This window comes from Struthio camelus, chromosome 1 (assembly GCF_040807025.1).
Source record: "Struthio camelus isolate bStrCam1 chromosome 1, bStrCam1.hap1, whole genome shotgun sequence".
In the NCBI taxonomy this organism is placed as follows: domain Eukaryota; kingdom Metazoa; phylum Chordata; class Aves; order Struthioniformes; family Struthionidae; genus Struthio; species Struthio camelus.
Genome location: NC_090942.1, coordinates 61,492,800 through 61,518,527, shown reverse-complemented (window position 1 = coordinate 61,518,527; position 25,728 = coordinate 61,492,800). Strand labels below are relative to the sequence as shown.

At 41.1% G+C, this 25,728-nt stretch overlaps 2 protein-coding genes across 2 annotated transcripts in view; one reads left to right on the top strand and one right to left on the bottom strand.

The window, feature by feature from the left end:
- The window catches only part of TMEM263 (transmembrane protein 263), a 40,300-nt gene extending 24,606 nt beyond the window's left edge, over positions 1-15,694 (top strand). The window contains exons 8-11 of the mRNA XM_009684365.2: positions 493-569; positions 2,040-2,104; positions 8,904-8,973; positions 13,808-15,694. Of these exons, the coding sequence (XP_009682660.2) occupies positions 493-569; positions 2,040-2,104; positions 8,904-8,973; positions 13,808-14,094 (499 nt within the window). The 3' untranslated portion in view covers positions 14,095-15,694. The remainder of the gene's footprint in view (positions 1-492; positions 570-2,039; positions 2,105-8,903; positions 8,974-13,807) is intronic.
- Positions 15,695-16,958: 1,264 nt separating this feature from the next.
- Positions 16,959-24,459, bottom strand: MTERF2 (mitochondrial transcription termination factor 2). The gene is made up of 4 exons (XM_068944045.1): positions 24,406-24,459; positions 23,598-23,753; positions 19,475-20,614; positions 16,959-17,447 (listed from the first exon to the last, which is right to left on the bottom strand). Exons 2-4 carry the CDS (start codon positions 23,737-23,739, stop codon positions 17,413-17,415), a joined length of 1,317 nt encoding a protein of 438 aa, XP_068800146.1. The 5' UTR covers positions 23,740-23,753; positions 24,406-24,459; the 3' UTR covers positions 16,959-17,412.
- Between the last annotated feature and the right edge of the window lie 1,269 nt (positions 24,460-25,728).

Genomic DNA, 25,728 nt, shown 5'->3' with positions numbered 1-25,728 from the left:
AGGATTAGGAGCCGTCGTACCTGGGAAAGCAGGAAAAGAAAACAGGAAGGCTCTAATTTGGGAGCTTAACAAGCGGGAGATGGGTGACAGTCCTGGTGAGCGCAGTAAGCCCTTGACCTCTCTGAAGCGGTAACCATATGCCTTACCAAAACCTACCATATCATTTCGGAAAGCCAAATCTGGAAAACTGGAAGAGAGGAGTTCAGCTTCCTGGACACAACCATCACTCTGCCCCCTCTGGTTTGTTACCTTGCAAATCCTTAAGTCTTCTGCTTCAGTGAAAGCTGAATACCAACGTCAAACGTTCCTAGAGTCTATTTTGGAGATTGATATGTACTTTCTTTAATTGAGGCTGATAAAATGCTGGGTTGTCTTACAGGCAGATACAATGGTGTAATATCCTGGGCAGTTATGGTTGTTTTGTTCCAGGAGAAATACCTCCTCTTTTGCCTTTAACTGTGTTTTTTTTTTTTTTTTTTGTCTTTAATACAGGTGTGTTACACTACCTTCCCTACTGCTGAACCCTGCATGCCGTAAGCTTGTTATTTGTACTTCTGGAGGTAGAGTTGGTATGTTCTCACTTTTTTTTGTAGCCCACCCTACCATAACTTTAAAAGCAAGCTCTGCTTTGTACCTGGGAGCTTCTGATCCACTTGCCATAATCTTCCGCTGCAGACTGTGCCTTGTTCCTCTGAAACGGGCATGCTCATTTTCAAGCCAATCTTGCTTTATGTGTAAATCTGAAATTTTGAAACTTGGCTTTTAAACAGAAGGCCTGTTGAAATGTCAGCTGTGTTCATAGTTTTTTAGCTACGTGCTTTCTGCAAGCCTGGATTTGTTTTTTTACTGCAGTACTGTCAGCATCAACTCTTTCTTCTTTCAGAAACTCAGTAAGCTGTCTCCTTTGCGTTAAATAACTGAAAAACACATTTCCGTAAAGGTTGTGCTTGGGGCTGGGGGGGGGCGCTAACACATGCCTGAACTAACAACACTTAGCGCTTGTGTGCATAACGTTAAAAGCACTAATCTAAGGCGTAAAGTAGGATAGCTAGCAGTTAGCTAATGTGCAGCCTGAGGGAGTGCCCTGAGGAGAAGTCACTGCGAGAGTCCCGTTTTGTCTTAATGCTTATTTTTTGCTTTAATTTGGAGAGTAGCGTGCTGTTACTCTTTCCAAACTGTATTTCTTAAAATTTGTTTTAGGGATGATACTTTTGTGTGTATATGTGAAAGCCGTCGGGTTCATTTTGAAGCCTCCTGTGGCTGCTGGAAGAGGGGAAGGGGAGGTGTGTGCCTGATGGGGCTTGTGATGTTTTCTGTAAGCTCTGCAGCGAAGCTTTCTAACTGCGTAGTAGGTGGGTAGATGTAAGATAGACTTTTTCATGGTGGACTGAGAGGTAGAACTTGCTAGTCTGTAGCCCCGTCAGGTGAATAGTTACAGCGCTGTCTTCTGCTGCGGCTGTTGGAGCCGTGTTGGGCTGCCAAGTGAAATTGGCCTCATCCTTGGGTAGTTTCATTGCTGCCCACAAATATTTGAGTAGTGGCATTGAAACAAACCAGTTTTTTCTGGCTACTGCTTGGGCTAGGTTTGCTCTGCTGAAACAGTAAGGCTTTTTGTCTACAAGGTCAGAAAGACATCATGAGCATCATCCAAAGTTTGGGAAGTTGCACGTACATCTGTAATGGTCAGAGCCCTCTTCTTAATGGAAGATTAAAATTTTAAACCATTTGCTGTCTAAGAACTCCTATTTTGTTAAGGAGAGGTTGCATCTTGACATCATCTGATTACCAAGCTTTACAGTAATCCTCATGACAGCGTATGGATTAAGTAGAAATTATCTCCATTGCCCAAGAACACAGAAAGAATCAATGCATTAAATACACTTAAGGAGTTTATAAAGTTTATGCTCAGTCTGCTTCTTTCTTTATTCTAACAGTGTGGGAGCCAAATGTGCATATGGTGGGAACCGTACATACGTGGCAGGAATATGGCAGCAGCCCTGTTCCATAAGATGTCATTAAACATGCTACTTTTCTCATAGGTGCATGCAGAATATCTTTGTGGAAACAGCTAAACGGACACTGCCTTCACAAAGGAATATATTTGGTGAGAATTTTTTTTTTATTTGGATCAGCTTCAAGGTGAATGTGTATGTAGCTGCATCGCTAATTTAGAATTTCCTGGCACTTTCATTTGGGGTCCCATAAGGGCATTCATGTTATCATAAATAACTCTTGAACTAAAAATCCTCTTCTAAACCACTTCTTTCTTTACACCTGTGTGAGACTTACTTTGAGTTCTTTGACTGAAGCTTCCCGTGTATTTCATATTCTGACAGTGTGAAAGACCAGTGAAAAGCATGTCTTCCAATTTTTTAAAATTATTTTTAACTCTGAAGGGTGTTGTGTGTTTTATAGTTATATTAAAAAGATTAGTCTTTCAAGAGAGAAATTATCATTTATACCTTTTGTAAGTGTGGAGCGAAAACTAGTCAGTAGTTTACACGTGTTCTTGTTTAATTGAAATCTAGCTTAAGTCCTGGGGTTGTTTCCGCTTGTTAACAGAAGAAAACAAAGCTTACGTGTTAGTCTGCATAGGTGAAAGAAAGAATGGAAAGTGCCGCTGAAGCGCTATATGTGCGTTTCATGTGCACCCAGATGCGTTCTGCCAGGACTCCACAGGGATCCCGCCTCGTTCCCTGTGATCCCTTAGTGTGTATGTTTAAAGAAGCAGGAGTCTTTTCCCCGGTGACATAAGCTTTTGTGAATTTGGCATCACAGGGTGAAAATGCTAAGCAATGAACTATTTACTTTTTTCCCCTCTCTCACCCCCTCGGTCTTAGCATAATACGAAGAAGGTTCTGGGGAAAAAAAAAAAAAGTCAGAGCAGTTCCAGAGTTCAGATCTCTGATACATCTTTGCCTCGTGACATGTACTACAGGCAGTAATTGTACTGTTGTGTTCTGTGTTTCTGCACAATTCAGTGCACAGTGAAGGCATTGCATACCTACAAAACCCTCTAGTTTTGGCTGCGCTCTGTTTGAGACTACCAGTGTATAGTTGCGTTTCGGCTATGCTTTAGAACACTGTTTTTATACATGAAAGGTAAGTCATAAAAAATTAGACAGGGGCTCTGGAACTACTTAATATGCCTGTTGAATGTTGCAGGGTAAATAAAGACCAATTTTCTCCTTGAATGTGAAGGCAAGCGTGCGTATTCAGTAACTGAGTATCATCCAGCCTTAAGTCTGATGCAGAGATCCGGTACATACTCGGCAACTTGTAGTAAATAGTGCCTTTTTGGGCAGGTATTGTCTGCTTGTACAAGAAACGGTGAATCCAGAAAATCCTTTGTTCCTTCTGCTAAGACATACCCTTAACTTGAGGTACCAGAGAAGAGACTTCCATATTGTGGCTTCTTCCCAAGAGCCGCTCTTATTATCAGAAGCAGTGTTTTCCTTCTCTTTGAAATTGCCAACATGGTTTTATGTCTGGTGACTAGTAAAAACTAGGTGTGAGAGGAATCTGGTTTCTCCCCCGCTTTCCAATCATGGGGCTCTGCTCCTTGCTTTCCACAAGGAAAGCTGCCTGCACAAGGAGTATGCAGTGATCTAGCGATCTTTTAAGCTCCCCATGTATAACAAATGATTATACTTTGCCAAAATTATTTTATGTTTTATTTCCACAATGTAACCTTGTCAAATACCTATTATATTAAAGTGTTTTTGTATTTTGAGGTGTCCCTCTCCCGCCGCCAACACCTCTATGGAAATACAAGCTCTAACCAAGGTTTTTGTAAAACGTTTGGCGAGATGCCAAAGATGACATTTTCAAAGTGCTAATTGGAAAATAGAGGGTTTGAACAAATTTAACTTTGAGCCTTCAGGATTGGCATCAAATTGTATGCTTTTTGATCATATGCTTGTGGACGTAGAGGGGAGTGCAGTGCATGTGCATAACTTAGATTTCTGCTTATTCGTTGCTGACTCTTGACTTCCTTTGTATACTGTACCTGCTGCCTGCACCGGGGACATGGGGATCTCTTGTGGGTTCCTCAACACGTAACAATCTTAGGCTTTTCTTAAAAAGTTTGTACCTTCCCCCCTTTTATTAATACTGAAAGCCAGAATCCCAAAATAAGTTTTATTCTTTAGTGGTGAACACTGTATGCCATAGAAGTTTGTTAAATACTAGTTCTAGATGAGGCAGACTGTATGCTTAGAATTAGGCATACAGGTAACCCTGCTGAAATCAGGATGATTACTTCTGTGAATAAGCTTGCGCATAGCTTCAAGAATTTATAGGCCTGGGCTGTTTTTTTTCTATTGAAGTGTCCTTTGTGTGTAGCAATTCCTTAAAATTCAAGTAAAAATTGTATCAATAATAGCATTAAAAAGCTCTTATTTTTTTTAATACAGTTAAATTGGATTTTATCATTGCAGTAGCATATCACACGTAGTGGTTAATCTTTCAGGGGAAAAACATAATCTAAATCTACAGCAGCTTAAATCCTTTTACTTCAAATAGTTGCTTCAGAAAAAGCAGCAGCAATACTGAGCAGTCTTTTGGGACAGGAAGCGTAGGCTATGTTCATCGTACCCAAAGTCCTTCTGCAGTTTTAATGTGCTTAGAAAAAACTGTTATTCCTGAATTTTTTGGAAAGCCTATGGTTATCTCGTGCCCTTCAAGTATTTGTTTGCATAATTCTATGTAATACAAACTAGTATCTCTTACAGAAACTGACTGCTTTAAATGTCTGAATGAGGTCTTCACTTTTTGTGAATTAACTTTCCACCCTCACTTTCTGCGCTTCTTTTTTTTTCCTTAAGCCCCCTCACTGTAAAACTGAGACGTGTTAGCTCTTCATCTGCTACCAAAATCCTGATTTTAAAATTAAACTTAATTCTGTTATGTAAGTCAAGTTGCATATTATATCCTGGTGGATGTTGTTAGGAGTCGTTGTGCGGCAATTCTTAGCTTTGCAATTTAATGCTAGAAATCAACACTCTCATTCCGCAAGAAATTATGAAACTTTAAAATAGTTGGACTTTGAACCTGCAGCTCCCAGTTACATTTCCAAGGAGCTTTAATTAGTACCACATCTGAGTGACTTAATTCTCCCCACAAAAATATTGGCTTTGCACCTCTGGACTGTGCTTTAGGCATTAGCTGAGAGTTGTGCTCTCTTTCGCGTCTCATGAATTTTGCATTCTTTTTCTTTCTTGGGGTACATCTTCAACAGGGAGAATGCAGAGTAGTTTCCCTTAGGACAAACTACAGTTGGTGAACCAGGGGACCTCTCTTGCAAAGTGGGACATAGGAGCTTGGATCTTATTACACCAAGGAGACATTGAATTGTCGTGAGTGCTTTCTTGGTGTTACATGAAGGATAGTGAGTGTTTCTGCTTTTTTAACTCCAAATCTTTAAAGAAAATAATATTCCTGCTCTCTTCTTCTGAAAATTGGTTGAAGTTATCTGTCATGAAGAAGTTATTCCAGTCCTTTGACCTCCAGTCGATAGAAATACCATAAATCTCTAGAAGGGAGTCAGGTTTAAGACGTGGTCCTGTGTTTAGTATTTCCTGTCCACCGGTTACGTTACATCATGTTTAGCACACGGGATTTTGGATCACTTTTCAGAGGCTCTTAAGTCTCCTGACATGTTAAATTGTATACGAGGTCATGTAGCTTGGGGATTAACGCAGGTGTCTTAAATTTTGGTGCTCAAGTCTTAGATCTAGGTCTTGGCTCTGTAATTCACTGGAGAATGCCTACGAAGAAATGAAGACCTGAATCGTGTGCCAAGGCTTTGTTAGCTCTCCTCTCTGCCAACTTCTGTTTCAGGTCAAGCTGGAAGCATTTTCTGATGGGGAAGTGATTCTCCTGTATACCGATGTAGCAGGAGAACAGTGAGTGGAGACTAGAATAGGCTTGTTAGGTACATCTCGCAGCGTTGCTGGAGTACTTCTAGGCACCTCTAGAGCCACGCGTCGTATCTGTGGTTCTTCAACTTTCTGATCCACGGGCACCTGAAACCTCTCTTCCGTGGAGTTGCAGTCCTTTATAGAAGAAATTGAGTCTTGCCAACAGTGAGTGAGTTTTCCGTAGCTATTTTTCCCATATAGTAGTCTGCTGGCTCCTGGGGTCAGGTACGGCAGGTCAGCAGCACCTGAGCTGTGAACGACGGGACGCTGTAGTCCGTGTAGTTGTAAGAAGGAAGGTGGAGTATTTCTGTGGTTTAGAACGGCTTATAATTGTGTTGGATTGTTGCATGTAAGTGATATATTGCGTAATGTTTCTGTCTACCTCTTAAAAAGTAGCTTGTGGTCAAGAATTACACAACCTTGCTGGTTTGGGGGAGGTAATAGGGAGAAATGCCTAATCTCGTCACTGTTTTTATGTAGAGCTGCAATTTTTTTAAAATTATTTTCCGATGCTTTGTCCCCGTTCTAGAAACTCTGCTGTGAAGCTCGCCTGCCAGTACGTGGCTTTGCAGGGAACTTCGAGTAAACCTGACGATGGCCTAACCTAGATTACAGAGATTGACCAAGCCATCTTTTCCACGCTGTGTCTGTCTGCCAGCCTTATCCCCATTTTTGGTGTTGAACACTCTGCTTTCTAGCACTCTTCCACATTAATAACTTACTCTGACTGCCTTCGAAACTTATTTATAATCCCAGGCAGTATTTTGCCTTTCCTCATGAGATTAAATATAACTTTTTTTCTGGGTCTCTTGTGAGGAATTGTTGACAGAAACTTTCTGGAAGTTCAAACAAGCAATTTCAGCTGGCTTTTCTTTTGGGTGTTACTTGCAGGGGGTTCAAAGAGATTAGAGAGATGATTCTTTCTAGAAATTTATCTCTGTCTCAATTCATTTGGATCTCTCTTAAGTCTGCTTTACAATTATTACAGTTGTTTTCCTTGTTGAAGTAAGGCTTACTAGTAAGGCTGTGATCTCCTGCTGAATTCCTAATACAGTAGTCACCTTAACTAGCAAAATGACCACCTCTTAATTAGCAGTACAGTTGCTTTAGTCTTATGCGGACGTTTGGATAAAGTAATGTTAGGTCTTTGTCAGTTGTTTTCAGCATCAGCCTTAGTATGGGAAGAAATACTTCTGATTCTCGTAGTGCTTGGTGGTTTTTTGAGTTAGGAAAAAACCCACAACAGCATACATGTGTCTTCTCCCAGTGAAGATGACATCTGTGTATTTCTTCCACTTCACGTAATTAATAATGAAGACTGGTGCAAAGAAAATTAGTACCTGAATTCAGTCCTTTCTTAGTTTTTTTGTCCTCCTCTTTTGCTTTTGCTCTATGACTTGCCAAGTTCTTTTTTTTTTTTTTTTAACTTGTGATTAAGTAAAAGAACAAGGAATTACATAACTCCCTCTTCTCCCCTGCCCTGATTAGCTCTTAGCCTTCATGTCTTTGATTTTTCCCTATTGAGGTACTATAATTCATTTTCCTGTTTCTTGGCTTCCAGGTTTAATTTCTGACTTCTGAAAGGAACTTGTTTGTCACTTCCATCAAACCAGCCGCGTTGGTGGTGTATTTTTTTTTTTGCTTGCCTTCCTGTTCAGCTTTTTTTTTTTTTTAAAGGTATGTATGTGTTCTGAGTCATGAACTGATATCCTCAGTGCTGACTGTGAGGAGTTTTTAATATTCAGTTCAGGCTCTGTTCTGACACAGAGATCTGTCATTCTGTATGTGGGAGCTAGTTCTTACTGTGATATTTTGTTTTCATAACTGTATTACTAGGGTTTTAGCTGTTATTTTCTAGGTGAATCTTCCCACCTTTGAGTTCTGCTTCTGCCTCCTCATCCCTTCTTCAGATTCCAGCCCTTGCTTTCTCGCCCAAATGGCAAGGAGGTACAGAGAGATTTGGGAATAGGCAAAAGAGACTGGAATTCTTCTTGTGGTGGTCAGTGACTCCTGGAAGAAATCTGATGATTGTAAAGGCTTCTGTATATGTGCAGGGAGAAGGGAACTAGTGGGTCACTGGCCAGGCAGGGAGAGAGCAGGATGCTGAGTGGTGTAATGCCACTTGTTTCTCCTTTTCCTAGGCAATTCTCAGTGCTTACTGATGGGGGAGAGCAGGTTTAGCAGGAGGCTCTGGGGCGGAGGCAGGACCTGATACTGAAGCATGTTTTGGTGGGGGAGGAAAGCAGGAGGGAAACCTGGACTAGTCTCTACTTTCTTCTCCACAGAAGGGAAAGTGCAGCGAGCAGAGCTGCTGACTTGAGCTTCCTCCTGAGCTTCGCCTCTGCGCTAAACTGCTGCTCTAGAACTGCTCTAGGAAACAGCTTTACTTGGCGTAAAGAAATTTTCTCTGCCTGAAATGTTTCCACTGGGAAGTCTGTGCATAGTTGAAATAGTCTGTTTTTGCTGCTGTCACCAGATTGTGTGTGCAATACTATTACAAGATAACTGGAGTGTTTTCGTTACATTGGTTCAATCTTTTTTTCATAACGTTTATTCAAATTCTATTGCAAGGGATTTTTTTTGGTTCTGTTTTTTTTCCCAAATTGCTGCTTTCTAGGTCATATCAAGTCTCGTAGATAAGCTGCTGTTGCTTCTCTAGCATCCACCACCTTGACTGTCATACTGGTTTTCTTCTTGATCATCCCATAGATTTGCGATGTACTTGGTGAGGGAGGGGCGGCAGTTTGCACCAAGCCTGCTGACCTCATGAAAGTTTCTCTTTCAAGTATTGAATCAGTTTGAAAAATGTGAAAGCACAGTCTGATAATAAAAAGGCAGTAATTGGGTAGTAGCTGCTGGCTTACCTAGTAATAAAATAAGTTCCTTCCTTATGGAACTTTAAACTACACGAGTTTGAGATTTAAAGGTTACATTTACACTTTGACAGAAAAGATATACAGCATGTGTGAATTTCTCTTTTAGGCAATAATGAATCAAACGGACAAAAATCAACAGGAAGTCCCATCCTATCTCCATGATGAACCACCAGAAGGTACGTATTAGTTTTCATGGTGTCAAGTAAGTTTACATAATTTCATCAGAAGTTCAATTAACTCTCCAAAAATGGATCTGCAAGCTAAAACACTTCTGATTTTGGTTTAAGTAACGGTAAACAAACCAGCCCAGGGATGGGATCAGCCTGGATTCTCTTTCCTTTTTGTATTCTCCTAATACAAATCCATTGACTGTAACTTAGTAAACAACTCTGCTGATGAGTTATAAGCCCAGGAGGCAGGTACTGAAAGACATAAACTGTAGACATAGTTTCCAGGGATGTGAATTTGGTCTGATAGTTGTTTATTTCTTCTGTCCATATGTGAGATGGAGAGCGCCCAGCTTGACTTTGGATATGGTGCTGAGTCTATTGGGCATGTAATTGTTAAACAAAATGCTCTTGGAGTCCTTTTTTCATAGAATTAACTGTGGTTCTAACTGTTAACTTAATCTCAATCTCACGGTTTCAAAAAAAAAAGAAAAAAAAATGTTTGACTTCAGTAACATCTTGATCGTCTGAGCCAAATTAATCTTAAATTGGTTATTAATTAGCTCTGCAGAGGAAACATAGTTGCAAATCAGCTATATTCCCTTCTAGGCTGTGGAACAGCAGAGCTGTAAAGAGTCCTATTCGCGTGATATGGCTGGAAGCATACTAGATCAAAAATCATTTTTGGCACATAGGTTGTCTGTATTTTGTCATCCTCTGTTACTTTAAGACTGAATGGGTTGGATGTAGAGGTCAGTGAGTCCTGATTCCTTTCACTTCATTACTCTTCAAATTATAATGATACTTTAAAGCTCTGATTGTGTGCAGGCTGGTTTTTTTTTCCTTTGCTTTTATACCTTGTATAACTGAGCAACATACTTTACTTGAAAAACAGAGTAGTGTCTGTTAATGGTAGTGGAAGGGTTTCAAGTGGAATAACTTATTCTAGTCTTAACAACTGTAAGACAGGAAATACAAGTACAAGAGGATTAGGGAAAAGGGAGGAATAGACTTTTTTTTTTTTGCACAGTGATTCTTAAGCTCTGCTGTATTTGAACATGATAAAATATCGTGGGTTTATAACAAGATCTTTTTAAGCATCTATGGAGTTGTCAAGATCTCCAGATGTGAAGAAATGTCAGAAGTGTTTCTAGAAACACATGCCAGGTTAGAAACAATGCCCTAATGTATTATTCCCAAGTCTACTTTTTGAGACTCTCTCTTTTGTTAAAGTTTGGGTTCAGTTTAAACGTGATAAACACCATGTACAGAGCTTGAAGGGTGCTCTGACTGGTAAATTACATCTGACTTGCCCAGTTATCTCACTGTCTCCTTCAAGGACATTTTTTAACTTCTGTTTAAAACGCATTTAATAGGTTATCCAGATGTTAACAGCAGAGGATGATTGTCTGTGGGTACTGCAGAGTTTTATTTGAAATTTGAGTTACTGAGACTTACGTTTCTTCTGCACGGTATCTTCTTTGAACAGAATAGTAACCAATCTGAGTATATAGTCTAAATAGGTGGAGGGAGTTGATGCAGTTGGAAGATGGAATGGAGTGAAACGGAACTTGACTTAAAGGAAAGGCCTTCCTCAAAGGTTTTTTTTCTTTTCCTTGTTTCATGTGCACTTTTTGAGCCTTATATGTTTAGTTTAAATGTTGGAATACCCGTGAAGAATGTACCTGTTTTAAATGTCGTACAAGGCCTTTTTACTACTGTAAAGGGAAGGCCGAATAAGGGTGGAAGCTTACCAGTTCAGCCTTGGCAAGAAGGCTGGCTCTCTGAACAGGCTGCCAAGAAAAATTCTTACAAGAAAGACTCGAATCCAAAACCAATTCACTGTCTTTTCCAAAGATATAAATGGTTCCAAGTTGTCCAAATGACGCTTGGCAAGTTAGGTGCCCAAAGGCTTTAAAGAATTTTATGTAGAGAAGAAGATGCTGTGTTCTTGCTTGCTATGAGTAGCACTATACAAGTTTTATTTTCTACTTTGCAAGTAGCACCAACCTTTGCAACCTACGTTCATTCACGCTGTTGTTCGCTGTAAGACTTTTTTCAGCAGGCAGCTGGCTATAAAGTGGTATGGTGGAGCCAACCGTTTCAGCAGGGAACTTGTCATTTTCTCTCTAGATTTAAGAACACTCTTTTTTAATCTTCTTTCTCATACTGATTAGAAACAAGGAGACGAGTAATGCATATCCTAGAATATAAATCAGCCGGCAGTAGAAACTCTTTGCAGCTGCAGGCATTTAGTAGTTCTGATGAACAACACAAATGGGAATGAAATGGGAACGTAGCAACCATCACTAGAAGTATGCAGTTATTAATACACCAGGTCATAGTCAGTATGCGTGCTTGTGAAATGCAGTAGGCTTTGTCAAGGGATTGGCAATCTTAGGTAATGCAAGGAAAAGCTTGTCAAAACTTGTTTCCCTCCCCCTTGTGATTTATTTATTCATTTTAAGCTCTCTGTGATGGCTTCTTTCTTCCCGAATTGTTGCAGTACGCTGTTAAAATTCAGTATGGTAAAATTTTCTTCCCATTCAGCCTGGTCATATTGATCCCATTAGCTAGAAGTGAAGCATTTTCTGAACGAATTTTTTACAAGATGTGTGACTGTAGTCATAAGAGTCCTTTCTAGACAGTAGGACAGTAGGTGTGTAAACACCAGGCTCTATAAATACCTCTTTCAGAATGCAACTCTTTAAAGGCTTTTTATATATAAATAGAAATTATGATCTCTATATGCCTGAGTTGGAAAAGCATCTTTGCTGGAGTTCTTCAGGTCAAAGACTAGTGACTTAAAATGAACTAGCAAGGATATTATTTGACTTTAGGTGAAAGGCTGTGATCTAACACTTTTTCTTACAGAAATCCATTTCTTATCTGAAGTAAGAGAGACTAGTGTAAGCTGGAAGTATTGTAATATTTTCTGCTCCGTTGACCTGCACTGTTCCTCTTTTCTCTATGCCTATTTTTTTCACCAAACCTGTGAGAAATTTGCTTTTGAGATGGCATGTTTTTGTATGAATTATTCCAGGCACACGCATAGGAACTCTGAACCTTTTTTTTTTTTTTTTGGTAATGAATACTTAGTCCAGGGCCAGTTCTGGCACTATTGCAAACCCATTGGATGTGTATGAGAAGTTGTTCACCTTAATTTCATCTTGTCGTACATGAATGTCCGCATCCTGGGAACTGACTGTTCAAAACTGTCTTCTCAGGGTGAGTTGTCAGCAGCAGGGCCCTGGCGACAGTCCTGTTCTGCTGAGTCTCCTAAGGCCCGTTGCCATGCAGAGTGAGTGTACTGACAGAGGCTGGAGATGGTCTCTGATAGATCTCTATCCACTTTTTCCCTTCTGCCTCTCTAGATTTTGTTGTTGTTCTCTCTCCAGCATGGTCTTTCTGCCTTTGATTCCCTCACCTCTTTATTTTGTGTTTGCTTTTTCCCTCGCTCTGCCCACCATGGCTCGCTTGCTCTTTTCTTGGTCTTCCTGTTTTTCCTAAGGAAGGGAAAAGCATCCATTAAATCAAATGTGTTACACACAGTTAGCTATGAGTTCCAAAAAAAAAAAAAAAATTGTGGAACTCTCATCCTACGTTCTTGTAAATTGGCTGTTTCTTGCCATGTTTTTCTCTGAAACTTTTTTTGGGAAGGAGACATGTTTGGGGCTGGTGAGGAATTGACGAGGCAGGAGCTGAGCAAAAGTTCTGTATCTTCTTTAAAGAGAAGATGATATTTATGTAGTAGTGGAGCGTGAAGTTGTAGTGTCAGCTCCCTTTAGAGGGAAAGTACATGTATATCCTTATCTTCTTGAAGCTTACACTTAGAAATGTGAAGTAATTATGAAATTATTACCGGACTAAGCAGCTGTCTGGATCCGAGTTTGCAGGCAAGCAAGCTAGTTTTGATCGTCTTTCTATTACTCTAATACTTCCTATTATTTTGAGGCTATGTAATTGTATGACAAATACAGAAAGCAAATTGGCTTATATTGCATGTAGTCAGAAACTGTGCAAAATGCAGTTTAAACATAACATTAAGAAGAAAAAAAGGAGATTTATACTATCAACAACATGCAGAAATCCCTTGGTTAGAGTTTTTTCTGTGCTTCTGTTGGAAGTTTGTAACTGCTTAATATTTTTAATGCTTTTGGGGATTCCTTTTACTTAATGAGCTTCCATGAAAGTTATTTGGCAAACTGACTTGTTTTTTTTTTTCCCCCCTTCCCCATCTGAAGAACAGAAAAGGCCTTTTTGGAAGAAAATTAGAGTTGGGTACGTGATGAAGACAGGAAGTGGTACAGTGAGGAGCTGGCCTGACTTCTGTCTGTCTGTCTTTCCACTCTTCTTTTGACTCCCTCTGGTACCTCTCCTACTCTACCATTTTTTCCCCTGGGCATAAGCCCCCTGTAAATACAGCTTCAAAACAGTAATTACTAAGTAAAGGAGGTACTTTGTCTCAAAGTGAATTCTTTTCAAAGACGACCGCCTCATTTTTAATGAACGTTTGGCTTTTCCAGAGTCTGGGAAGGTGGGGACGCAAATGGACAGGGGACAGGAATGTATTGTTTAAAAAGACTGCCTGGAAGCTATATGCTTGACAGTTGTAGACTCCGTTTTGATTTGTGTTTTAGAAAACAGTATAGAATAGAGCAAAGTGTCTTACCTTATTTGGAACCATGGTGTTGTATGGGCTTCCAAGAAAAGTAACCTGCCAGGTAAGTATATACTGTGTGTGATGGTTGTTAGGCTAAAAGGAAGCACTTATTCGTAACTTTTCTTTTGGAAATGCTTCAACTGTAACACTGCCTGACTCAAATGTTGTTTCGTCCTGTAGGTTCATTAAAAGACCACCCACAGCAGCAGCCTGGCATGCTTTCTCGGGTGACTGGTGGCCTCTTCAGCGTAACAAAAGGAGCTGTTGGTGCCACGATTGGGGGTGTCGCTTGGATTGGAGGGAAGAGCTTGGAAATTACCAAAACAGCGGTCACATCTGTGCCTTCAGTGGGAGTGGGGCTAGTCAAAGGAGGTGTTTCTGCTGTGGCTGGAGGTGTTACAGCTGTAGGATCTGCTGTTGCAAGTAAAGTGCCTTTAACAGGGAAGAAAAAGGATAAGTCTGACTAAAAACAAAACTGAGACCTACTTGATTCTTCAGAATGTTACATCAGTGGCGTTAAAATCTGCTAAGATTTGGACCACGAGAAGCCATATGTCTTAGACAAAAGAGCTGTGCAAGTAACTCAATTTCATCTGAAAAGGACAGACAAAGCTTGGCTAGCACGGTGTATGAAGATTTATTAGAAGCTAGATTCAAGCTTTATATCTGGTGAGATGTTACACTTGATAACTATAGAAGCGAGTACGTGTATCTGAAGGGATAATACATATTTGAATATTCACTTACTGTAAGTCTCTTGCAGTTTTGGACTAAAATGTGAGCATAGAAATTTAATTTGGTAATCTCTGCAGTACCGTAAATATGAGATGCCGATTACTGTTCTCAGTGGTTTCCACATCTTCCTGCTAAGGATCCTTGAGCTGTGTAATGGCATCGTTGGATGTGCCTCAGTGGTTTCACTTATGAAACTGTATTTGCAGGCAGCCTGTAAACTATCCGTGAGTGCTTTCTGCCAGTGTGGACTGGAAACAAACAGAACTGGAGGGATGCAGAAATTGGAAACGGGAGTGGGAGATAGGAGGTGAGAAAGTTTGACAGCACACAGTAGAAGGGATCATAAAGAGTAAACTAATTTAATTGTTAATGCCTTATTGGAAAAAAAACCTTTTTATTAAGTGAAGCTTGTGTAAAGAACTGTCTTACCATTTCAGTGCAGTTCACAGAACAAGCTTTAGACTCTCTTTCTGACTCCTGATATCTGAAACTTAATCAGCTTTTTCTGCAAACAAGATTGCTAAATCTCAGGTGTACTTAACGATATGCATCTATCTCCTGCAAGTGAAAACTTGCTGCTTCTAATAAACTTCTTACAGACACTAGACAAAAAATGATGGCTTAATTGAAACTGGGCTGATGTTTGTGGTCACCTAGCACTATACTATGACAACTGTGTAACTTGAAAGAAAATCCTTTGTGTAGTTGGAAACCACTGAAGAACTAGCAAAGCTGTTGTCTTAACTTCATGATGTGTCAGGTTAGCTTCTTGCTCTGGCTAGAAGCTTCTTGTTTCTAGCTTCTCATTTAAACAAATGCAACCAACTTTTCACTACGTCTATATTTCATACTTTACAGTTACTCAAAATCAAAATGCAACACTTTCATTTGCCTTTTTTTTTTTTTTTAAATCTAAATAAGGCCTTAAAGGAGAGTAAGAATGAGAAACATCGTCCAAGTAATACTGACAGATTCCAAACTTTGATATACCTCATCTGGGAGCATTTCTAGGTCCTCTGCTGAGTGGAGCAAAACACACTTGTAAGACACAGCTCAAAGTTGCCTTAAAATAGAAGCTGTCTGTGATCTTTGTGCTGACTTTGCAAATAAGTAACTTGTTTGGAAGCCCGTAAAAGATGACTGAAGATTCATGTGAACGTTGTATGCAGTATTTTCTAAAAACTTGTGTTCCTACAGAAAATTTTTAAGCATGTAAGCTTGCTTTTTCAGTGGCTACGGTTGTACAAGAAGGATACATACGGATGTTTTGGGGTTTTTTTGTTTTTGTTTTTTTAGAAATTAAAGAAATCAAAATATATTACTTGTCTAATACTCCTATTCATGGCTGGATGTTGAAAGCAAACTATGTGTAACTTACGGTACAGTAGTCACTTAGTCTTTCTGTCTTTCTGAGCCATTGGTACTTTAACTGCAGTGTGGAACAACTTTCTTTATTTGATATTAGTAATTGTTTATGTTTAACACAGTATTTCTAAGCATGGTGAGTTGGTGGTGGGGAGAAAAGACCAAAAAAACCAACAAATAGAATTGTCTGTTCCTTTGTTAGTTGCACCAGATGCTTAGCTCCATTCTGCTGAAAGTGTATAATGGGGTAAAAAAGTCTATGCAATACATGCAGACTTACTGTTTTTACTGTTAAAGGCTAATAATATAAAATATAGTGTAGCTTAGAGGTATCAGTTAGCTATAGTAATGAGCTGCTTTGACACCAGAAACAGTTTAGCTGCAGCAAATAATTTAGTATGCTCTGCTCCCCTGCAGTTCTCAATGTAGATGTATGCACGGAGCACAACGGCTGTACTACAAAGTCAGCTATTTCAGAGCATAGGGATGTTTGTGACATTCAGCCAAACCCTTCCTAATCACTTTTTGAAAACTTAACTGTTGAACGGATCAAACCTCTTTTTTATGACATTCTCTAATTTTTATACTATGAAGCTTACAGCAAAACAAGTGTGGTCTGTGATACATAATGTTAGAACTGTAAAAAGCTACCAACGTTTCATTATGTTTTGTTCTTAACGTACCCTGTAGTTGTTACCTCTGAATCTTGTAACTGAAATGCTTTAACATGGCATATGGTTTTAGTTTTAGAGAAGAGCTTTGTCCTATATTTTGCATATTTTCCATTCACATATGAAACTCACTTCTTTTTGTGTTCTGATTCTGTCCTGACACTTGTGAAACATTAAATTGTTGCTATTTCAGACCTCTGAAAGCTTCCTTTGTTAATTTGTGGAGAAAGGTAGTTTAGTGAATACTTACGGTAAAATCTTCATACCGTTTCATGCCCTGAAGTGTCTTTTCTCTGCATCCAAGTATTGTCAACAAGCTCTTAAAAATTGTAGCCTCTCTGTGTTTTTAGGCTGTGCATAGACACCACAGAATCCCTGATTTTTTTTTTTTTTTTCCTGGGAACTGAGGCTTGGGGAAATCTGCTTTTAAGACTGTAGGAAGGTGAGGTTGTATTGTGTTGGTTTTTCTTGCTCTTCAGGGATTGAAGCTAGTGCCTTAAGTACAAGACTAATTTGCTTTGCCTCAGCAGAATTTGTAACCAATAAATCAATTTTAGTAAGTGTCTTGAGAAACTTCCAAGTGTGGGTTGTAACCTGGAGATTTCACAGCCCCCATTTCAAAAGGGAAAATGTATACAAGTAATATTTGTATGTCTGAATCCTCCTTCTGTGGGAGAAATGCTGGTCTACGGATTTTTATGTGACAAACTTAAAACTCTGTAAAATTGTTCACATTCAGCATGAGTAACAGCGAGAGATTATGAGGAGGATTTGGGCAATATGATGTTAGCGTAATCAGGGGCTTATCTGAGGCTTCTTCATAAATGAATCCTGGGAAGAACAAAGAAACAGGTCCCCTGCATAGGGATATTGAATGAATTTTGCTGGTACATAAAAGGAGTCTCCTTGTCTATGCTTTTGTTTTGAAATGGGAGGGGGAGAAACCATAACATTCAGAAGAGATAATGAGGTGTTTGAGATGACTCAAGATTGTGACTCAGTTAAGGAAATATGTCACTTTCCTGTTTTTTCCGTTGGGACTGGAATTACTGCAAGAAACAATGGGAATAAGTTGCATCAGAAAAGAATTTTAAAACCAGATACCTGTAGAAATGCTGCAACTAAATTTTCCTTGAATTCTTCCTTTACTTTCTTTGCATCCTAAACCACTGATCTGTTCGGGGGCTCAGTATTACGCGTTGCAGTATGAGTATCTGCAGAGAGCTGAAATGCCCCCTTTGTTTGAGAGAAGGATGTTTTTGAATTCAAGTATTGACATCTACTTAGTAGTTGAGCACTGAGGGATAGTCAAAAAGTGACAAAGGCTCGTTCTTGTGAATTTCTTATAGGGTTGTATTCCCACTTCAGTTTCCTTTTATAAGAACGTGGTGTGCGTTGAAGTGTTGAGCGAGGAAATGGCTTAGTAAATCTGGACAGCCTAATTTTCTAAGTGCTGGTGATTTGTGTCACTCCTTGAATTCTCGCCACTGTGGCGCATAAGCCTACAAGGGCAGCGTTTACCCGCCACGAGCTGCTGCCACAGCTATGCTCGCCTGCGTGCCGGTGGGTTTAAGACTAGCAGTTGAGATCCTAGTACTGCTCTAACCAGATGTTTCTAGTCTTTTCCAGGCTCACAGCAGATATTTTGGCAGGCTGTATAAAATTATCATCTTGCAGGCCACCCTCTAAGTAAGTAATCCCATACCAACTTTACTCAGCAATTTAAAACTTTTCTCTTTAAGAAAAGCAACCCTGGACTTGCTGCCAAAACGTCTGTTTAAAAGTGACCTTGAGGAATGGCCCAGAGGGTGTGGGTGTGTGTAACTGGCTTATCTCCTGCTGTCAAAAGGGAATGTGTATAGATAGGTTGCTTAGGATTAGTTTTCCTTTTGAGGAGTAAAATCACTGATGACCCTACTTCTAATGAGATGATCTTTAATGATGCTACTATTTTATATCATTATGCACAGCCCATAAATGAAAAAAAAAAAATTCCCAAACCCTAGAACTTAAACACTGTCCAATAGTTACTATTTAAAAAGCCAGCGCTTGTCAGCAGTTACCAGTGATATCTGAGAAGCCAGCACACCAATATATTTAGAAACTGTGTCAGCTGTTTGCAAAGCTGGTCATCATTTTTAATCACCAGTGGTTCATAGACTAGAGTTTTGTTACACCTACTATAAAAGTGTGACATCTCTCCCCCACTTCTCCTACAATCACTGTGCTTTTGCCTCATTTGAGTTCCCTCTTAGCCTTTTCTCTCCCTAAGCCTGGCTAGAAAAGAATTAAACTAGACATTTGCAATACATGTATTTCCTCCTCCCCCAAACCTTTTAAAAAAGGAGTCCATTCTGAAGTCTAAAAAATTTAAAGGAGAGTATCTTTGTAGTTTATTTGCATTACAGTTTGCAGGTAAAAAGAATAGGGCCTCACTGTAGTGGTCACTACGTAAAAATAGTGTCCTGCCCCTGTTCTCAAACTGTGTTCTAGGTAGTCCTCCCATTCAGGAAGTCAAGCCAGCTTCAGTTCAGGATCTGGGATAAGAAAGAGAACCCTGAGAGAGTTTTTAAAACTCAGTGTTATCAGTGGGTGGATGAATGCTACTGGAGAAATACCCCTCCTTCTCTAGATGGGACTGTGCAATGATAGAGCTGAAAATCCAGAAAAGCTAGTAGCCAGTTAGATAAGGAAATGCAACAGAACCAAAAAACTCATGTGTGAGGTTACCCGGGGGCAGGGGGAACAAGTCTTTTAAGTAAATGGTAGCAAGTCAGTTTTCATCATAGTCAGGTTCTATGACAGTATTTGAAAGCTTTGGAAAGCTATAGTTTTATAACCAAGTTATGCATAAAGCCCCATTCCAGGATGAAGTGTAGCCTAAGAATACAATCTGGTTAAGGTAACTTTTGTTTCAGTTCTTATCAAAGAATCGAGATCTGTTTTGATTTGGGTTTTTTTTTTTTTGGGGGGGGGGATGGGGCATAATTTAAAGTAGAGCATTCAAATCAATCTTCAACGTTTATAGGAGCAACAGGATTAAACATTGGTCTCTCCTCCTTTGATTGTATCTTACCATAACTAACTTCAAAATCTTTCTTAGTACCATTCAAAGTTTCCAGAGTTCCATTCTTTATGTTATACCCTAAAGCAGAGAGTTTTTTAATTCTGTACTGAACAATCTGTGTTGTCAACTCCAGCACCATTGGGGTCTCTCTAATCTGCTCTATAGAAATTCCTTCCTTCAGTAGTCCTTCAAGTCTTTCTTCCAAAGTTGGAACAGAATAGTAGAGAAGGGCTGGGCATTTCAGCACTAGCTGTTTTAATTCTTGATCGCTGCACTTAAAGACGTTTTTGGAAAAAAGTAGACTCTTCTGCATAGTAGTAGGAGTAAGTTGAAAAATAAAACCTTTAAGTTTGGACAGCAGCTGTAGAACTTCATGGTTAGTGAAATCATTCTTCTGGAGAAACTCCAAGTTCTCCTGGATTGCAGTGGAAGTATTTAATAAAATAAATGGATTTTGGCTCAATAACTTCAGTATCCAGATCTTCATATTTGCATCAGAACCTCCTAAACTCAAGTAATTTCTCTGTAATGTCTCTATTGTGTGTTTGTTTTTCTCGACAGGATTGTAAAAAATATTGGGTGCGCTTGTCAAGAACCTAGTGATTATATTATTCTTAAGTCCCAACTCTTGAAAAAACAAAATATTTGCTTTCTGATTCTCATGGTATTCAGTAGTAAAAAAAGACTCTGGAAATTGCTCTATTAATTTAATCAGCTGTTTTTCACTCTGGCATACTAATTGCCATAGAGCTCTTTGAGAGTTTATCTCTGCAGGGCTACAGAGAATTGCCTCTGGCCAGCGTTCTAAAATACTGGCTATGGTGGTCTCATCTGCTCCCATTTCTTGTAAGATACTAGCAATTTCTTTAACATAGGCCGCATCCTGGAAAAGGACCCATTCCTTTAGTCTGCGTATTTTCTTAATATCAACTGACAATCTGTAGAGACTCTCAATTATTTTTTTATTTTCCTCTCTTGATCTTATATCAGTTGTATAATGGGAATGAGGTAGAAAGCTTCTGCTTGTTACTTCAGTCCATAATGATGAAAAACTCAATCCAGGGTTACAGTACTGAGATCCTGCCAATAGCCGTGTAAATGCATCTTTTGCACTACGAGCAGCTCCTCTCAACATCGTGGAATGAAGCACTACACAGAGAGAAAAACAACCAGAAGAAAACACGTTACATAAGGCACGAATTACACCTTGTAATGTTCTCAGAGGCACTGATATTTTAGATCTGAGCTGGCACAAAAAAACCTACTCTCAACAATGTATTTGGTTATTAGCACAAAATTCAGCTTTCAAGCTAAAGGCAAAAAAAAAAAAAAAAAAGACTTTTGAAAGGTTAATGTTCTGACTGAAGCCTCACTGGAACAAGAACATGTGGATGCAGCAGACCTGAAATGGGGGCAGCAATCTGTCCATATAGATGCTTGCAGTCATAAAAGAACCAGTCAGCCATTTCCTGCAGACTGAGATTGTTATTACATTACAGCTTACTAGCTCTACATTTAAAAAAAAAAAAAGTTTCATGCAATTTGATTTGACATTAATTCTACTGAATTAATAATAATAATAAAAACCCTTAAATATCTATCTTAATTCTTCTGAATGTATTTGCTAAATTTCTCAAGCATTGTTTGGAGCGTGACTTGTTCCTCTGCGTGTCACAGAGACCCTGGTGCTCCTTCAGCAGCAGGTTATAGCTTAATTGCATTTTGAAATCATTCTTGTAATTAAGGAAAAAATCATCCAAACCATTTATCTATGTACGTGTTTTTCACTAGCACGGCATGTTAATTGGGATTGAATAAGCAGATTGGTATTTTCAGGGAGAAAGTGAGCACACTGTAACGTCTTTCACTTCAGGCCTTCACCTGCCTCTTCCTACTTTGCTTCAGCTGCCTTTTGCAGAGATGCCTTATTTCTGTCTCCAGGTAACTTCTGCCGTTGGCAATCAAGGCCAGGAGGCAGGGAGCCCTCCCGTGCCCTTTGCAGTAGGTGTATGGCTGTGCTGAGGTCAAACGCCAACCACAGTGTAGCTGTGGACAAGCCAGCACCCCACCCTCACTCAGACCAACTGCAGAGCGCGCCACGCTCTATTAGTGCTAACCAGCAGAGGCCAATGGGGCAGCAGCGATCAAAGGCAAAAGGGTATCATCAAGTATCTCTTTAACTTCCTAGATGAGATTTTTTTGTGATAAACTTTTGGAAGGAAACAGTGTGAAATGGAATTGCTGAGCTCTGAAATGCTTGTACTAATTGCTGCTGCTACGATCATACTTAAAACTGCTCTAACTGAAAGTGAGCAAAAAAAAAAAAAAAAAGAAATCCTAAAAAATCCTAAAAAAATTATTTATAATTTATTTATTTGACAAATCTACACAGTTGCTTTCATTTCTTCCAAAGTACAGTGTGTTTCAGTAGGGTTAAAAGCTTTCCAATGGCAAAATACCTCAACTTCAGAAAGTGCACTTTTGCTTTTAAGCTCATGTTTTTCAGCTTCTAAAAGCTGGGTTCTTGTTATGCTGCTGCATCATAAACTAATAGATTAAGATATAAAAATAATTTACTGTTTGCAAGTTTATGTTATTAACGGACAACTGTTTCTTGGTAGCTTCTAGTTACTATTTCAAACATCTGTAGCAAAATCCAATTGCCTAATGAAGCTGCTTGTGCCATAACCTGAGGGCTAATGATTTTATCTCCATGAACTTCAGTCTTGAGAAGCGCTGTTGAGCAAGCTAAAGCACAGAACAAGCATTTTTTTAATATCTGTGAAAGCACTCCAAAGCATAGGTAAGTAAGTCATTGACTTTTTCTGTGCTGTACTATCCATATCTTGAAAAAGTGACTCTTCCACAGGGACTGCAAACTAAAGCCTCTCCTCCATAGGGAGTGACAAAACTCCTATCTCTGAGTACTACAGGTAGTTGTATTGAATTCAATGGGTCCAGCTCAAGTAAGCAAATCTCTGAAGGATCGAGGCCTTGTTCATTAATGGCTCTGCTAGAAAATGCCATAAAAATGAAGTATTGTTAACGCCGTTTGGGATGTCAGATGACAGGTACAAATATGAACTGGAAAAATAACTAACCATGACTTTTATTTCAATGTCTAAGCATGCTCTTAAACAAAATTGCCTTGTGAGTAATGTAGTCACTTAAAAATACAGTCATTTTTACCTATTAGGTATAGAGCTTTTAAAATAACTGAGACTGAATTCTGATAATAGTAAATTGTGCTCTTCCAAGATCTGACATGAAAATTATGTTAAGTTCCCTTAAAAGAAGTTTTATGTTGTCTGAAAACATGTTTGATGTCACAGTCACGTTTTCCTGTTGTTAGCGAGGATCTTCCGTACCTAACACAAAATTCTTTACCCAGAGAAAGAAACCTTAATTTGCTAAACCACTTCTGACTAGGGAACTTGGGAGCACTTGTAATACACAAAACTAATTATAATGCATTAAAATCAAATGAATGGATTTTAATGTCATGCTGCCCAATAAAAAATGACAAGTGCTTTCGAGCTATGATCTGGTGTCTAAAATGCATTTCAGAATCTGTAGATGGCAACAGTACACTGAACCCCACTGCAACTTTTTATTGCAAGTCAACTGAGAGGTTAAAAGAAAGCCAACCCAGACAAGTTGTTTGTACTCGCCGCCAGTAGCGCCCTTATTGCCAGGTTATCACAGTAGCAGTAACAAAGTGAACAAATGTCTACCTGAATCTTATCTGAGATCCTGCTTGTTAGCACATTTACAGTGACATATCTCTAGAGTACAGCGGTATTATAATTTTCATTTGTAATGGGACTCCTATGTATATCTGCCATGGGAAATGGATTCTAGCATCAGCTGGCCGATTCATCATTGAGAAATAAAGGTGTATTTTGAGACTCAAATCTCACTTTTTAAAGAAAAACAGAAAAACCTCTTGTCCGTGCTATACTTCTCAGGAAATCTTTCACTGAAGGCAGCACCAGTATGACTACTACTGCCTACTGGTCACTACCGTTTTTATTACAGCAAACTATAGCCAGGCCTTAGGTTTCTGCAGTGATATGAAACCACTAAGTGCCGAGGCTAACTCTTGAAACAAGCAGGAAGAGTAGATAGTTACCTAGAAAGGACCAGTGTAGATAGACAGGATTTAAAGAGTTTGTGAAGAAATCTGGGGCAGCGATAAGCGGCGGTTTTGTAGATAGGCACGATAAAGAGCGAGCATCCACACTTTTGCACTGGCAGGAAAAAAAAAAATGCATCCCTGCTTTTGCATCTGCAGCGGGAAATGAAGTGAAGAAGGTTTACAAAAATATACCAGGACAACGTTAAGACTTTCTACGCTCTAAAGGCTCACAGGCTTAATTCGGGCTGGAAGGGACCTGGAGAGCTCAAAGCAGGGTCAGGTCTGAGCTCAGACCGGGCTGCTTTGGACTTTATCCAGTTGGGTCTCGAACACCTGCAGCGACGGAGGCTGCCCACCCTCCCCGGGCAGCCTGTTCCACTGCTTGTCCGTCCTCAGGAGGGGGAAAAAAGGGTTTTCCTTATAGCCAGGAAAGGGGGGGGGGGGGAGGCTTAAGGGAGCATAACGTCATCTCAAAAACGGAAGCTGGGAGGCCGCTCCGGCCTGCTCGCCAGGGACCGCTGCCCCGCTGGCTGCCAGTCATTGCCAAAGCCGGTCGGCAGGCGCCGCACGAGCGGCCTCAAAAACGCCCCCTGCCCCCCGCGAACGGCGTTCCCTGACCACGCACCCCTATGACTCCCGCCCCGCTCGGCCTGCGGCGGCCGTTACCGCTCTGAGCGGCCTCATGGCCGCCGCCAAGACGGGGCAGGGCCGAGGGTAACGGCTGCCGGGCGCCCCGCTCTCCCCCTCCCACCCCGGTCCCGCGTGGGTCCTCCCCACCCCCCGCCGCCGCCGCCGCCCTGACCTGGCTCGCCGCCGCCGTGCGCTGCGCGGCCGGGCCCAACGGCCGGTGCCGCCCGGGGGGGAGAGGGGGGAAGGCGGGGCGTGCGGCGCGGCGCGGCCGCCATGGCGGGGCGGTGCCGGGGGGGACGGAGCGGGGCAGGCGGCGGCGGGCGCTGCTCGAGGGACGGGTTTGGGGCTGTGCGCCCCGCGAGGACCAAGTGCCGCCGTCCCGTCCGGTAGCCGCGGTGCCTCCTTAGCCCTGCAGTGCCCCCTCGCCTTCCCCTCCCCCCCTCCTTCCCCGCCAGGATGAGACCGTGAGGGGCGGCCGTTGGCCACGGTGAGGGCTGGGGTGCCGCCGCGCCTGGTGCCGGCCCGAGGGCCCTGTCGCCTGCCCGGCCGCCAGGTTTCACAGCCCTGGCGGAAACAGGTTTTGCCCCCGAGACGGCTGGGGAGTTCGGCTGAAGTCAGCCTGCGTGTTGAAAAGCTGCTGGGTGAAGGAGTAGAGCCCCAAGGGACGGCGCGATGGCGGCACTCGTTCCCCCTCCTCACGAGACGGGCGGCGGGAGCCATGAGAGCTGCCGCGGGAGCGCCCGGTGGGTGAAGGCCAAACTCAAGAGAGCATCTCTAAAGCCCTACGTCCTGTCTGAATCTGGCGTATGTCGTTTCAGCCTTGTCTGCTTTCCAGTGAAACGTCAAAGTAACGGCCTCGCCAGCACCGTAGGCTGAGCAAATGGAGGTGCTCTCGTGCCCGGGAAGCTGCGCGTGGCCCATGAGGTCCATGAGGCAGCAGCACGGGAGCGCTTGTGAGCACACAGGAGCAAGTCCATGTGTCGGCGTGGGCTGCAGGGCTCCCTTTCACACCTGGCACCCGGAGCATAAATGTGCTGGGGTTTCTAAAAGGCCAACAGTCACCGTCAGTCCCTCCCTGGTGTGGCAGGAGCTGTAATCAGGATGGAAACAGGCTGGGGAAGTTGGGTTGGTGCCACGCGGTTCTCAGGGTGCCTGGCTCCCGTCAGTTCTGCTTCGTCATGTTTTCATTTACTGGTGCAAGGAGAAAGGGGAAAAAAATGCTTGACTCAACAGATCTCACAGGACTGAAGTACGGTTATTAAGTGGCTGTACTTTTAATTCTGAGTTTGCAGTAAACAAGGACTTTGCCATCCTCCAGATGCGACTTCAGTATGCTGTAGTTCATGCACTGATTCACGGTGTTTTTAATCGGAGTGAGGTAAATTGGATTGCAGTCTTTTTATCATGGAAAAACACCTGAGTTTCTTCCACCTGGTAAAATATTGACTTTGTTATGATTAGAAATGTTTGAAAGTGACCTACTAAGAGGTATTTC

What these genes read in the sequence shown, in the direction of transcription:
- MTERF2 (XM_068944045.1), bottom strand. Translation starts at nt 23,739, where the DNA reads ATGCATTTTTTTTTTTCCTGCCAGTGCAAAAGTGTGGATGCTCGCTCT. An exon ending in TCTACACTGGTCCTTTCTAG is followed by an intron (nt 20,615 to 23,597) that starts GTAACTATCTAC and finishes CTCTCTGTGTAG; the next exon opens with TGCTTCATTCCACGATGTTG. An exon ending in AGATTTTGAAGTTAGTTATG is followed by an intron (nt 17,448 to 19,474) that starts GTAAGATACAAT and finishes TGTTTCTTGCAG; the next exon opens with TAATTCCAGTCCCAACGGAA.